The 12,618-nt window shown below is 46.6% G+C and overlaps 5 protein-coding genes across 5 annotated transcripts; 1 reads left to right on the top strand and 4 right to left on the bottom strand.

Annotated features, from left to right (window-relative positions):
* Window positions 1-889: 889 nt before the first annotated feature.
* ASPWEDRAFT_35748 (uncharacterized protein) lies at window positions 890-1,641 on the bottom strand. Its single transcript, XM_040834290.1, has one exon. The coding sequence runs from the start codon at window positions 1,295-1,297 to the stop codon at window positions 1,055-1,057; it is 243 nt and encodes an 80-aa protein (XP_040691848.1). The 5' UTR covers window positions 1,298-1,641; the 3' UTR covers window positions 890-1,054.
* Window positions 1,642-2,200: 559 nt separating this feature from the next.
* ASPWEDRAFT_168102 (T6SS phospholipase effector Tle1-like catalytic domain-containing protein) lies at window positions 2,201-4,667 on the top strand (the record flags this gene model as incomplete). The annotated part of the gene is made up of 7 exons (XM_040830256.1): window positions 2,201-2,382; window positions 2,440-2,478; window positions 2,544-3,067; window positions 3,310-3,614; window positions 3,693-4,193; window positions 4,247-4,521; window positions 4,574-4,667. The coding sequence occupies 7 exons, from the start codon at window positions 2,201-2,203 to the stop codon at window positions 4,665-4,667; spliced, it is 1,920 nt and encodes a 639-aa protein (XP_040691849.1).
* A 131-nt stretch (window positions 4,668-4,798) lies between these two features.
* Window positions 4,799-5,944, bottom strand: ASPWEDRAFT_35754 (SDR family NAD(P)-dependent oxidoreductase). The gene has a single exon (XM_040834291.1). The coding sequence runs from the start codon at window positions 5,892-5,894 to the stop codon at window positions 5,196-5,198; it is 699 nt and encodes a 232-aa protein (XP_040691850.1). The 5' UTR covers window positions 5,895-5,944; the 3' UTR covers window positions 4,799-5,195.
* A 1,225-nt stretch (window positions 5,945-7,169) lies between these two features.
* ASPWEDRAFT_312432 (uncharacterized protein) lies at window positions 7,170-9,733 on the bottom strand. The gene is made up of 4 exons (XM_040833524.1): window positions 9,591-9,733; window positions 8,919-9,534; window positions 8,255-8,867; window positions 7,170-8,180 (listed from the first exon to the last, which is right to left on the bottom strand). Exons 2-4 carry the CDS (start codon window positions 9,508-9,510, stop codon window positions 7,319-7,321), a joined length of 2,067 nt encoding a protein of 688 aa, XP_040691851.1. The 5' UTR covers window positions 9,511-9,534; window positions 9,591-9,733; the 3' UTR covers window positions 7,170-7,318.
* A 1,092-nt stretch (window positions 9,734-10,825) lies between these two features.
* On the bottom strand, window positions 10,826-12,366 carry glkA (glucokinase glkA; the record flags this gene model as incomplete). The annotated part of the gene is made up of 2 exons (XM_040837109.1): window positions 10,826-12,121; window positions 12,184-12,366. The coding sequence occupies 2 exons, from the start codon at window positions 12,364-12,366 to the stop codon at window positions 10,826-10,828; spliced, it is 1,479 nt and encodes a 492-aa protein (XP_040691852.1).
* Window positions 12,367-12,618: the final 252 nt, after the last annotated feature.

Genomic DNA, 12,618 nt, shown 5'->3' on the forward strand with positions numbered 1-12,618 from the left:
CATCCTCATGCGGCCGTGGGTTAGACGGCACGACTTGAGTGCTGCTGTACCACGCCAGCTGTGACCAGAGCTCATTGAGTGGAGATGATGCGATATGCTATATCCGCAGTGGATTCGAATCAGCTGATGAGGGTGCCTTGTTTCACGTTTGTTGTTATATCTTTATTTGCAATATTCCTACTATAGTTGTCCGCGTGTGTGCAGAGTGGAACCTGCTAACTACTCTATAGCATACCTATCCATCGATGTACAACAAGATATACTTCAACTATCACTACATTAAATCTTAATTCTAAATCATCAAAAGTAAAATCCTGCACGGAAAAAAAAGAAACATTCCAGAATCCTTCCAAATCCTTCCAAACACCGCTGTGGATCGCCACTATAACGAATTCTGCTCTAGATACCCACAATAACCGTTGCATGGTCTCCACTATAGATAATCAGACCACGATCGTCCTTACGAAAATCACTCTAAACAAAGCTAAAGTCGCCGAGAAAATTCCTGAAAGTCTCCGTGACGGCTTAATTTAGCCCCCGTTTTTGCTATCTGACTCGGCTTGCCTTGACTCGGTGTGCTATGATGTTATCGGTGCCGGTCAAATTTCTTCGGCTTCACTTCGGGTAGAACGGATGATCGGTGGTCTTTCGACGGATGAACGGGTAACTGCATGATGGGCTGAGTGCAGAAGTCTTCAAAGTGAGGCTGTAGATAAAAGTCGGAATATGCTCGGTAGGATCGCATGCTTCCTATCTTCGGAGGCGGGATCTACGCACGTTTTGCACAACTGTCAGATAATCAACGAATGAGGGCTGGACCGGTCATTCACACAAATCAAGGAGTTAATACTGTCTCAGAGCAATCAATTTCAGGGTGAGGTGATCTGCAGAGTGGCACAATAACTGGCACCATTGACGTCAACGTCCAGATAGCTGCGCCGACAAATTAGAACCCCAATTGATGTCTCGTAATAAAGCCGGAGCGCCTGCAAGAAACGAATCCCCAGCAGCCTTTTTGTCTTGGGCATTCAAGTCTTCGACATTCTTTGGAAGGCTAGATTGAACCAATTTGCTTCACGATAGGTAATTTGTCCCGCGGCTTGAGAGTTTCCCACACACGACCAAGCTCGATGCTTGGACCCCTCTCCATGACGATATACTCTGAGCCAAGCTTCCTTCCGATAGCCCGAGAGCAGTAGGCGAGGATTCTAGGAACAGGGATTTTGAGATTTTCCCTTGCTTTAGAAGATGTTAGTCTGACCGAGATGTTTTGACGGTATGTTTTGGTCTTGTACATATTGCATTGTCGCCACCTCCGACGCCGTTGTATAGTGGTCAGGTCCAGCATTTGGATTTGGGCTCTTAACAACTAACTCCAGTCCATCTCTCATGATAATGAAAGATACCTTGTTAAAATTGCCTTTTGCCAGTATCGAGACGTTGGCGCCATCATTGTTTGTAGCAGCTTCTTCTCTGGCTTGAACCTGAGCATTGAGATCGAATGAAACGTATCTGCTTCGGAGCTGTTGTTCTTCATCCCAGATTCATCGCTGAGCTGGGAGGTATAGAGGTCCTTCGAATTATAATCTCAAGTTAGTGAGCATGTGATAATTAACCTCAAAAACACATGATACCAAAGGCTTCGGTTCCAGGGCTCTGCCACCTCCTGCTTGTAATAGACAGTGACTGACGTATAGTTGCATGTCAACGGGAATAGTTGATGATATAGAGGAAATTCGACTTATTTCCTATTTCCAATAGCATGTCAAGTGTGATTTTTCTTGAGGATGAAGGGTTGTCGTGCACTTTGAGTGTCTTGACAGGTACCTTGTTGTTGTCATGTCATTAACCTTAACCCTTTTAGGCATTGTCAATCGCAAAAGTACTGGATGCAGATCTTGAACAACAGGATTTGGGGAAATATATTGCACATCAGCTGTATTATAGTCAATAAGAGAGCTGGAATAATCTTAAATCTAGCTTAAAAAGACGACATTCTGAGTCATCATCTTCAGGCTGAAATCTGTCGACAAGGCTGTCAGTTCTCAATAAAAAGCAATATGTAGTTGGAACCACAAAGAGTAGCCTGGCGGGGTGCTTGACACGTCGACAACTGACAAGAGTTGTTTCCAAATCTGCCAACATAAAACCCCCGCCATCTGGCCATTCCTGATCTCTTCCAGTCACCATTTTCGACAAGATGCGCCTCGTTCATACGACAACTCTCCAGCTCAAAGAATTCGGCGAGAATAAAATCCCGCCGTATGCCATTCTTTCTCATCGATGGGAAGATGGGGAAGTGGCCTTCCAGGACATGACCAACAATGTCAACAAACAGACCAAAGGCTATAGGAAAATCCAACGATGTTGCCAACGAGCAGCGTAAGACCAGCTTGAGTACGCCTGGGTCGACACATGTTGTATTAACAAGGAGAGTAGCGCTGAACTGTCTGAAGCTATCAATTCCATGTTTCGCTGGTACCAAATAGCAGAAGTGTGCTATGCATTCTTAAGTGATGTCAATCCTGATGATAACGAGAAAGGCTGCATACCAGCATCAAGCAAAGCCAATGGTTTACACGGGGCTGGACATTGCAAGAACTCATTGCACCGTCTAAAGTACTCTTTCTTGCAACATATGACTGGGCAGGAAGCTGGGACAGAAACAGCGCGTGGAAAGATATAGGATCAAGAGACGACCTATCGACATTGATACGCGAAGTAACCGGCATAGATGAATTGATCCTACGAGAAAAATCACAACTGCATGGGTTTAGCATCGCCAAACGAATGTCATGGGCTGCCGACAGAAAGACAACCAGAACCGAGGATGTGGCATACTGCCTTATGGGGATCTTCGGCATTAACATGCCTCTCCTCTACGGAGAGGGAAAAAATGCTTTTATCGGCCTACAAGAAGAGATTATGAAAGACTCGGATGATCAGTCTCTTTTCGCATGGGAGCATCTTGAAGAAGACGATGACTGTCCTATAGGACTCCTTGCCAAGTCACCCTTGGACTTTAAGAACTCTGGAAGTATCATTCCATTCTACTTTGTCAAAGATCGTATGCCATGTGCGGTGACTAATAGAGGAATCAGGCTGCAACTGCCTCTATCTTCTTCAAGCAGCCATCTGATCCTGGAGTGCCAGGACACATCGGTCAGTTACTCGAGGCTAGTGGGGATCAAAGTGATACAAAGACCAGATCATGACAATCAATATATAAGAGCGAGAAATAGCAAGATGGAAAAGAAATTTACCTTCGACGACGGTCTCAATAGACCAAAGATAGTATATGTGGTAAAGGCCTTTACGGAAAGGGAGATACTAGCGCAAGGACTGTGGGCTGTCCCCTATTCGACCAAAATCCCTATGGATTTTCAAGCACAACGACAGCATACGCAACAGGTGGTGAAAAACTGCATCTCAAGAACCTGGTTATCTGCTTCCAAGAACCAAGAAATGTGGCCAAAAACTTGAAATCTCTGTCAAATGTTGAAAGAATATACAACCTTCTCGACTGCACGAACGCATCTCAGATTCACTATTCTCCAGTGGTATCAGGGAAGCATGTTGACAATGTGGTGGAATGTGTCAATGACGCATACGCGGTTAGTTCGCCTTTATAACCCAACCACTCTGTCTTTCTTCTCTTTATTTTTGAAGTACCTGCTGATCATTTTGAACAGTGGTTAATGAAACATCACAACCCTCATGATAGAATATATATATTCGGCTTCTCCGTTGGAGGTTGGGCTGCACAGGATTTGGCCCGGATGCTTGAAAATATTGGACTCCTGTCTAGCAATTTCAACAAGAATATTGAAGTGATTCATGCCTTTCGTGAATACTGCTTCTGGAAATCGGCAACGCTTGGTGGTAATTACTATGTAATGCAAGAGAGGACCAGGTACTGGGACATGAGGGAGCTTCGCGAGAAATATTGCAGGCCTATCGGCAAGGTTTCCTTCCTGGGTATATTCGATGCTGCCAGGATAGACACTGGATTTAAAAACACCACTTACTGGTCACTGAATCTGCCCTCAAGGATTTCTAGTTCTGGTTGCATTGTCCGCCATGCGGTGTCAATTGATGAACGGAGCACTCGACTTCCGACGTTGGCCGCAAGTGATGTGACTACCGAACACTCGGAAAACATTCAAGAATTATGGTTCTCAGGCTGCCATGCTGTAAGTACTTCCCATAGAGACTATAATTATTTGAGCCCCTCTGATGTTTTTAGGACATTTGTGGAACTGCTCCTGTAAAGCCTGGCGATGAACTGGGTCCTGGTCACATTCCACTGGCCTGGATGATCCGCAAAGCTGTCGATGCTGGACTGCATGTTGACAAGAGGAAACTTATGCATGAATTTGGGTTAGATGGACAAGGGCAGCTTGAGTCGCTGGGTATAGACAGCATTCTAGCCAGTGATGAACTAATAAGCGCTATACGGATTGCTTCGACAAAAGGCATCCTGAATCGTACTCTTGACTCTAAAAAGCTGTCATCTCTACAGTGCGTGATTAAATATGCCCTCAGACAATTTTAAAATCTGACATTGGGACAGCTCCTATCAGAGAATTCTGCCAGACTCGGCGCGGATACATGGATCTGTTGTAGAGAGCCCTCCCAATCCAGCTCTGCCCTGCCGCTATGTCTGATTCAGAACAATATCAGCTGTCTCCAATATCAGCATCTACATTCATTGACTGGTCTATGAAGCTGGTGATGATTTCACATGGGAAGCATTCCTCAAGGCGGGACGAGTCCTCACTGCGAGACACCTCGAAGACGAAAGCTGACAAGCCATTACGGGGCTAAGAATCGGCCATGGGTTCCAGGTTGGTTCATCTTATTTATCGTTCATAGTCTTGAAGACATCTTATTCAAGCAGGAACACTTTCAAATCCGTCAGAGAGGTTGATCTTTCTTAAAGCATGTTATCACATCTTGGCCAGAACCCCTCCATCAACCGGCACACAAGTCCCAGTGACAAACGACGCCCCATTCGACGAAAGCCAAAGACAGCCCTGGGCAACTTCATGTGGTTGTCCAAACCGCTTCAAATGACAAACACTCGACGCAAACTCTTCGTGGGTCGTTCCCATTATCTTCAACGCAGCTGCTGCCATCTCAGTCTGTGCATAATTAGCAACTAATTTGACTTGCTGATGGCATGAGGTGATTGATCATACCAAGATAGGCCCAGGAGCAATCGCATTAACCCGAATCCCATACGGACCCCCTTCCATAGCCGCATGCTTGGTCAACCCCAAAACCGCATGTTTAGCCGCCGTGTAAGCAGGCATATTCGGCTGGACCTTGAACGCATTAATCGAAGCGATATTCACAATCGACCCGGGCGTTTTCTGTGCTATCATCTGCTGCAGTTCATGTTTACAGCATAACGCTGTCCCAGTCAGGTTGATATCGATCGTTTTCTTCCAATACTCGACGTCGAAATCAACAAACGGTGTCTTGTCTGGTGTCAGGGCTGCGTTGTTCACAGCGATATCCAACCGTCCGTATTTCGTCGTTATATACGCAATCATATTCTTCACATCATTGGGGTTTGAAATATCAGCCTTGCAAAACGAGACCTCGCCTAGACTTTGCAATTCCTTCACTGTCTTTTGTGCCGTCGTTTCCTGGATATCGGCTATCACGACGATGGCGCCGGCTTTGAGGAATACCTCCGCGATGGCTTTTCCGATTCCCTGTGCGCCGCCTGTTACCAGGGATACTTTACCGTTCAGGACGGGGAAGATTTTGGGGGATTTGATGTGGTCCACTCTGGGGTGGGTTTCTTTTTGCGTCATAATGGATGGGATAGAAGTATACTCCATGTTGTACCATGTCAACAGAGATTCAGATGATGATAGGGGCATTTTATATTCCCCGCTGTTACTTTTTTAAATGGTCAATTACTGGGGACGGGATCTATCTTTGGACTACGGGTAGATTGACATGTCAACTGTCAACGTAAAACCAATCAACCTGAAACACGTCACGGACAGGGTATAGCAAACAATAGGCAGTTTTACTGGCGGAGTGACAGGGATCGACCAGTGCTAGGTAAACGGGCAAGAATACTACGATGGCTATCCATACGAGGATGACAGCAAACAGTAGAGACGGAGAGGTCCTGATTTTCTTGGCTCTCTTGTCAATGATGGTGACTATGACAGCTAAGTGGCCCGTTAATGAATAGTATGATCAGGAAGTCTAGGTTATAAACACCGATTCAACCTAAGACTAGGCAAGGAACATATGATGTTGGATCTGATACCTGTCTATAATGTCAATTCTATCAATCATATCGGTGTATCAACCGTAATGGTCGGTCTCGTCTTCCCAACAAGACCCAGTATCTGTTCTGTAGATTTCGTATTCCACTCTGCAACTTTCACTACATTATTAGTAACAGGAAGCTCAGCAAACCTCATTTTGAGCAAAGTGATAATGCTATCCCCCACTCCCCAGTTTCCAGCAAACTTTCATCATCACATTCTCGGTTAACAACTCTTGATCCAACTTGTCCAGCATCAGCAAGAATATTCTGTCACCGACACCCCAATTTACTGCTGCTTTCTTGACAATCTCTTCAGTGATAACGAGATGTTCAGAGACTCCCAAAAGTAGAGTCATTATCTTCTCACCAACTCCACAATTTCCAGCTGCAGTCATAAGCACCGCTTCTGTGATGGGAGTCTGTGTGCCCCATTTGCTCAATATTAGAGCCATCAATTTGTCTCCATTCCATGGGTTTCGTGCTGCATTCAGAATCACCCCTTCTGTGATGATTATATCTGAGCTCCAGAGCTTGATAAGAAGAGGCAACGTCTTCTCACCACAGCGGCCATTGCGTACTGCTTGGTTTATTACGTCTTCTGTAACAGGAATATCAATTCCGTGTTCGAGGAGAAGAGATAGTACCTTCTCTCCACAACGCCAGTTCCCTATTGCTAGCTTCAGGGCGTTTTTGGTAATTGGTAGCTCTGTTCCTCGTTTCTGAAGAAGCACAGCCATTACTTTATGTGCGATAATCTCGTTCTTCGCTGCGGTCTCGACCATACCCGCCGTGATAGGGATCTCTCCCTCGCTATTATGCAAAAGAAAGGCGATTATGTTATCTCCGTGTGAAGTGTTCGAGGCCGCTGCGTTGATATACATTTTGTTTATCACTTTTTTGTGTTCTTCAGGGCCGACTATTGAGTCAAATAGAGCCCCTGATTCCAGTAGAACGGCGAGTGTGCTGTCCACTTTACCTTTGATCTTTCGCATGATCCGGTAAAAATCGCCCGCATCGACTTTAGGTTGCGTATCCAATAGTAATTTTGCAATATTGGAGTGAGAGCGAATTGCTGACGCCACAAATGCATTCCCAAACCTTCCTTCTTGACGAACAACCGCACCCTCTCCAAGCATTTTTTTCCACGGAGGCCTGAAATCCAAGTAAGGACGCATAGTACAATGGCCTGGGGAATTCCCTTGTTCCTTGAACTCGCATTGAGGAGTCAGGATTCCAGACATCCAGCCAATTTGTGTACGCCCTGGTGTAGCAGCTGCTGAAAAGTTGATCGATCAAAACCTGCAATTGCTGGTGCGGGCCTGCATTTAAAGCTACTCGGGCATGGCGGTACCAATACGCTGCTGCATATCTCATTCCGGGTATGGGCTTAAGCATTTCACCGCAGATTTGTCCTTCATTGGTTTGAAGGATGCATCTGATCGCCATAGAAGCAAGCTCCGCTTGTGCATATTCAATCCTGTTTGGTTCTTTCGGACTGTAATGGTGATCTTGCAGATATTCCTGGACTGAAAAGTGTGAGAATCGGCAGATATTGGCTTCTTCATCAACAAGCAGAAGATTATCACAGGCATCAAGGACGAAGTAGATGTCCAAGTCAGAAAGCTCGCTTTCATCATTCAGAGAATCCTTGCTGATAAGTGTAACCAGAGCCTCTGGGGATAGAGGTTTGTAGGAGAATAAGACCCATTGGAAGGCCCTCATAGAAATAATTGGCGTACTTCCTGTCGAGCTTTTTATCCTGTCCAGTATTTCGTCATATGCTGTCTTAAGATCATGTGGAAGTCGACCCAGGCGAAGCCGGATGTCACGTTCAAGGCCAAGGCAAAGAATCTGCTCAATCTGTAAAGCAGCCCATTGGAACCTATATAATCAACCGAGTCAGCTATTTGTTACGCGTTCATTGAAAGGAAAAGAAGGGGTAAAGAGGAAACTTGCATTCCTTGACTCTTCTCTCCAAGAGTCATAACGATTTCATCTTTCAGTGCGTTGCATATTGGCTTACGACGATCATCTTGTCCATCTTCAATCCGTTGTAGAACAAACTTGTTGATATCGTCCGTATTATTGGTAACCTCGAGACCAATATTCACCCTATTTTCAAGCCGCCGCTTGATATCATCGTCGCGCCGGCTAGAAATGAACACCTTTATATTCCTGTCACATCGCGTAATTAAAAGATCGAATGCTTTGATTAGCTTTCCTCGAAGCGATTGATCGCATTCGTCTAATGCATCAAGGATTAAAGTCACTTGAGAGTATCCTTGTGCTAGCTCACACAGCATGTCCTCGCTTTCTGCAAAGCTAAGCTCCGCTGAGCCACCACCTATATTCTGGTTTCTTCGATAAACATCAACAGTATTCTGATGGATGGAGTCTCTTTGTGGACATTTAGCTATTTGTTTTACCAGGCTCTGTAGTATTTTTTGGGGATCCCGTCGAGATTCTTGCTTATAATTGCAATAAAAGTAAGCGACAGCATTATCATGCGTTTGAGTCTTCAGCCATCGATCGACAACCCTGGAGGTGAGCTTTGTTTTGCCAGCACCGGCTGGGGTATTTAGTACATTACCGGGATAAATTCGAGATCAGTGGGACTCACGGATTCCATGGAGCCAGAATATCTCTGATTGACAAGACCTTTGCCATAATGAATAGGACTCGTTTTCAAAAATCCATTCACCAGTCCCCGCGGTGCGTCCCTCGCAAGCTGTTTTGTGATGATCTTGATATGGGATTTTCGAGAGCCATTGAAGGATCTCATTCGTCTCCTGCTTCTGTAATGTACTCCAGATATCATCGACCTGTGTGATTAAACCTTGCAGGTTCTCCATTTTAGGCAGTTGAGATAGATACTCGCGAGCTTTGGAAGCTTTTACACGTTCAGCAGCATTGAGATATCTCTCACAGTTTTGCGCCTCAGACTCAGCTCGTCTTTCAAGGTCCTGACACTCCCTTTCAAAATGAAGTATGTCGCTGGTTGTCCAGAACGCAGCCAATGCCCTTTGGGCATGATTCCTTTCATAGACTCGCGTTGCCTTGGCCAAGAAACTCAGGATGAGAGCATACATATCAATCAGTGCCAGTTGCAAGTTATGGGTAGCTCTATTTTCGTGTAGTAGAAAGGCCTCGTAAAGTTGGCACCGCAAAAGGATATACGTGATTCTATCAAGCCCTCGAAGTAGAGCCTCCATTTGCTCTCGTTCCGAAAGAGTTGCCTGGACCTGATTAGAAATTTACTGACACCATCCGCCACAGGTTTTCATCCTCGTACCTGAAGCAATAATCTGATCCCAGCCCATGGCAGTCCCGCATGCACTGGGTCAGCATTTGCAGCGATGTCTCCTACTTCTTTGAACTTTGCCAGCCACGTGAGGACATTTTCGGCCGTGTCTTTCAGCTTCACTGCTTTTTTTCCGCAATGGAAAATCCATCTTTTAGATTGACATATATCTTGCTTTGCCCTGACATCTTGTAGCAAAAGTTCTGGTATGGTATCGATGTCTATCGCACTTGATATGTAGCAGGCGATTGTTTTCTTGTATTCGTTGGAGATCTGGTCTGTGGCTTTCTCCCAAAGGCTCTCACTCGTTGAAGAAACAATGGGAGTTTTCACTGCTGTTTATTGAGTTCTCTCTGTCGTGTGGCTGGTATCCTGCTTTGTCTGGGAAGGCTTGTTCCTGGTTATCGAACGACTCCTCAAGCGAGCAAAGGGGACTTTCAAGAGATTTTTGGTAACCATGACTCACGATAGTTATGAGAAGCAGTTACTGGGGAAGTCTGCGAAATAAATCGCTCTCGTCGCCCTTCATGTTTTACAGGCATTCGGGATTAGGCAATCCAAGTGGCGGGGTAGAGAAGGCTGTGCCTGTGCCGGTCTGCAGCTCCTTTTTGGTGTTACAAACATTGGCCAATCGCCAGTCAGTAGGTAGGCCATGTCTGCCAGGTACCTCTATGTAATATTTTTAAGAAAGGATTGCAAAATATATTATTTGGCGGAAAGATATACGGTTCTATGGTAGCTTTGGCTTCAAAGCATTATCGATAAAAATACTCTCATCCTGATGTGGAGGATATACGTCTTGTCTTATTATGATTTAATAATAATAATCTCATAATATTGATGAGTATGCTATTGATACACCTTCTGAATCCAGACATTCGTTCTCATATCAAACACCAACCCAAGCGGGTATGCATCTCCACCATTCTGGATCAGACCCTATATGTACTCCCCGGCGGAGTAAAGGATGGGGCAGAAACGCAGGACTGGCACATTGGCCTTTATGGGATGGTCAAGTCCTTATCTGGAGATAGAACGGGTCCCAGATCCTCCAATATATAAAAATGCCCGAAGGAAATAAAAATCTTCAAAGCGAGATTGACATGCAATCAGTCAATGGAATAATGGAAAATGTGCCTGTGATGCAGAAATGTGCGTCATGGAATTGGAAAACATGAATCGTTTCGGCGTTGAGATAGATGGATGGGTCAGGTCTCATCTGGCCTTCATTTCTTTTTCTGCTGATCCAGTTTGCTGGCCACCAGGGCAATCAATGCGGCACCGACTCCGCTACCATCCTTGGAGATACCGATGCGCACCTTCTTATCGCCCTCGACACCCAGCTCAGGCACCTCGCGGAAGGCCTCGCGAATGTATCCCTCGAAGTTGGGGTAGTACTCGACCAGACTTCCGTCGACACCGATGTCAATCACGTCGTCGGTCTGCAACTTGCCAGTGGAAATAATGGTAGCGGCGAGGGGCACGGCGCTCAATCGGGCAGCACGCTTACCGACGGCGTGCACAATGGTTTGGACGGCCTTGCACTCGGTAGTGCTGGGCCGTTCGATCTTTAAATGGTCCTTCAGAGCGGCCTTGACCTCGTCCAAGTTGGGGGTCTTGTCAGCCTCGACCAAACTCAGAAGGCTAGTGTCGATGCCCCATTGTCTGTAGAGGGCCGATTCTTCGGGAATGAAGACGTCTGAGGAGCTGTTAGGCTTGAACAGTTTGGTTGACTCATTCTGGTGCATGGCCAGCAGGGCTCGTCGGAGAATCTCGCCCAGGAACATGCCCGAGACACGCTTCTCAAACATCTGAATACCCGGGTTGTTGCTGTCTGCATCCAAATCACGGTCGTACACGGTGTTGGGCAACACACTCAGGTGGTTATCGAAGCTGCCCCATTCAGTGTTGATGAGCATCTCACCCGTCGAGCTATCAAATTCCGAGTGTTCAATTGACGCCATCTTACCGATCCGGTCGAGCTTCTCGAGGTAGGCACCGTTGGTACCAGTACCAAAGATAGCACCGATCAGTGTTCCTGTCTCACCGGGTGATGTGTAAGAGCGGGCCATCAAGGTTCCCACGGTGTCGTTGACAAGAGCAGCAACGCGGACTGGGAGATCCAGGTCATCAATGGCAGACTGCAACAACGCACAGACATCATGTCCCACGGCATCAGGAATGTTGAAGCCCTTCGTCCAGCGAATGAGGGTACCCTTGTTAATTCCCAACTGACGCACGGGGAAACTGAAGGTGAATCCCAGGTCAAACATCTCCTGTTCAGCGTTCCCTTCGCGGCGGCGTTTCAGGTGTGCTTCAAAGTGCTCGTTGTGGTGGATCCGCAAGAAGGCCTCGATTTGCCGGGCCAGGAAGAGGAAGAGATCCTTGGAAGTGCCAGAAGCCATCAATTCCCGGGGAATCATGATCTTGGACTGTGTGAGGGAGAATGTAGTATCTCCGTGAAGATCAATCGAGCACACCCTGAAGTTGGTGCCACCAAGATCGACCGCCAGATACAGACCCTGAGTAGAGAAGCGAATCAGCCGTGGTTCTGGGAACGATAAACGTACTACGTATTACATACCTTTTCAGTTCCGTTAGGCACAGAGGTCACATAGGTTGGGATCTGGCTCAGGGTTGTGTGCTCCTGCGACAACCCCTCGTTCATCTCCCGGATGTACTCTTGGACACCCCGCCGCACCTGCTCGGCGGGGTAGTCGAACTCGCGCGCAATACGCGCAGCCTCGTCCAGCACAGCAGACGACATTTTGAACGAAGAAATAAGAGAGAAGGAGGATGGAAGAAAAGGAGAGGAGGAGGGAAAGTGAGAAAAGAGGGATCAAAGTGGAAGACGGGGAGACTGGGGATTCGTGGGGGAAGAGGGGGAGGGGCAGCAATATGTAGCAGCAAGAAAAAACCAAGCGGGAGGGGTCGATGAAGTCAGAGGGCTGGAGAGTCGCCAACGGGAGGATCGGGATGACCGGGAGATATTCAAGGCGACGCTGTCAGGACAAAGAAA

The sequence above is a fragment of the Aspergillus wentii genome, assembly GCF_001890725.1.
Source record: "Aspergillus wentii DTO 134E9 unplaced genomic scaffold ASPWEscaffold_2, whole genome shotgun sequence".
NCBI classification, from domain to species: Eukaryota; Fungi; Ascomycota; class Eurotiomycetes; order Eurotiales; family Aspergillaceae; genus Aspergillus; species Aspergillus wentii.

Coding starts and splice junctions, on each gene's coding strand:
- ASPWEDRAFT_35748 (XM_040834290.1), bottom strand. CDS start 1,297: ATGTACAAGACCAAAACATACCGTCAAAACATCTCGGTCAGACTAACA.
- ASPWEDRAFT_35754 (XM_040834291.1), bottom strand. CDS start 5,894: ATGCCCCTATCATCATCTGAATCTCTGTTGACATGGTACAACATGGAG.
- ASPWEDRAFT_312432 (XM_040833524.1), bottom strand. CDS start 9,510: ATGGAGGCTCTACTTCGAGGGCTTGATAGAATCACGTATATCCTTTTG. Junction 8,868..8,918: donor ATTCTGGCTCCATGGAATCC/GTGAGTCCCACT, acceptor TAAATACCCCAG/CCGGTGCTGGCAAAACAAAG. Junction 8,181..8,254: donor GGAGAGAAGAGTCAAGGAAT/GCAAGTTTCCTC, acceptor TTGATTATATAG/GTTCCAATGGGCTGCTTTAC.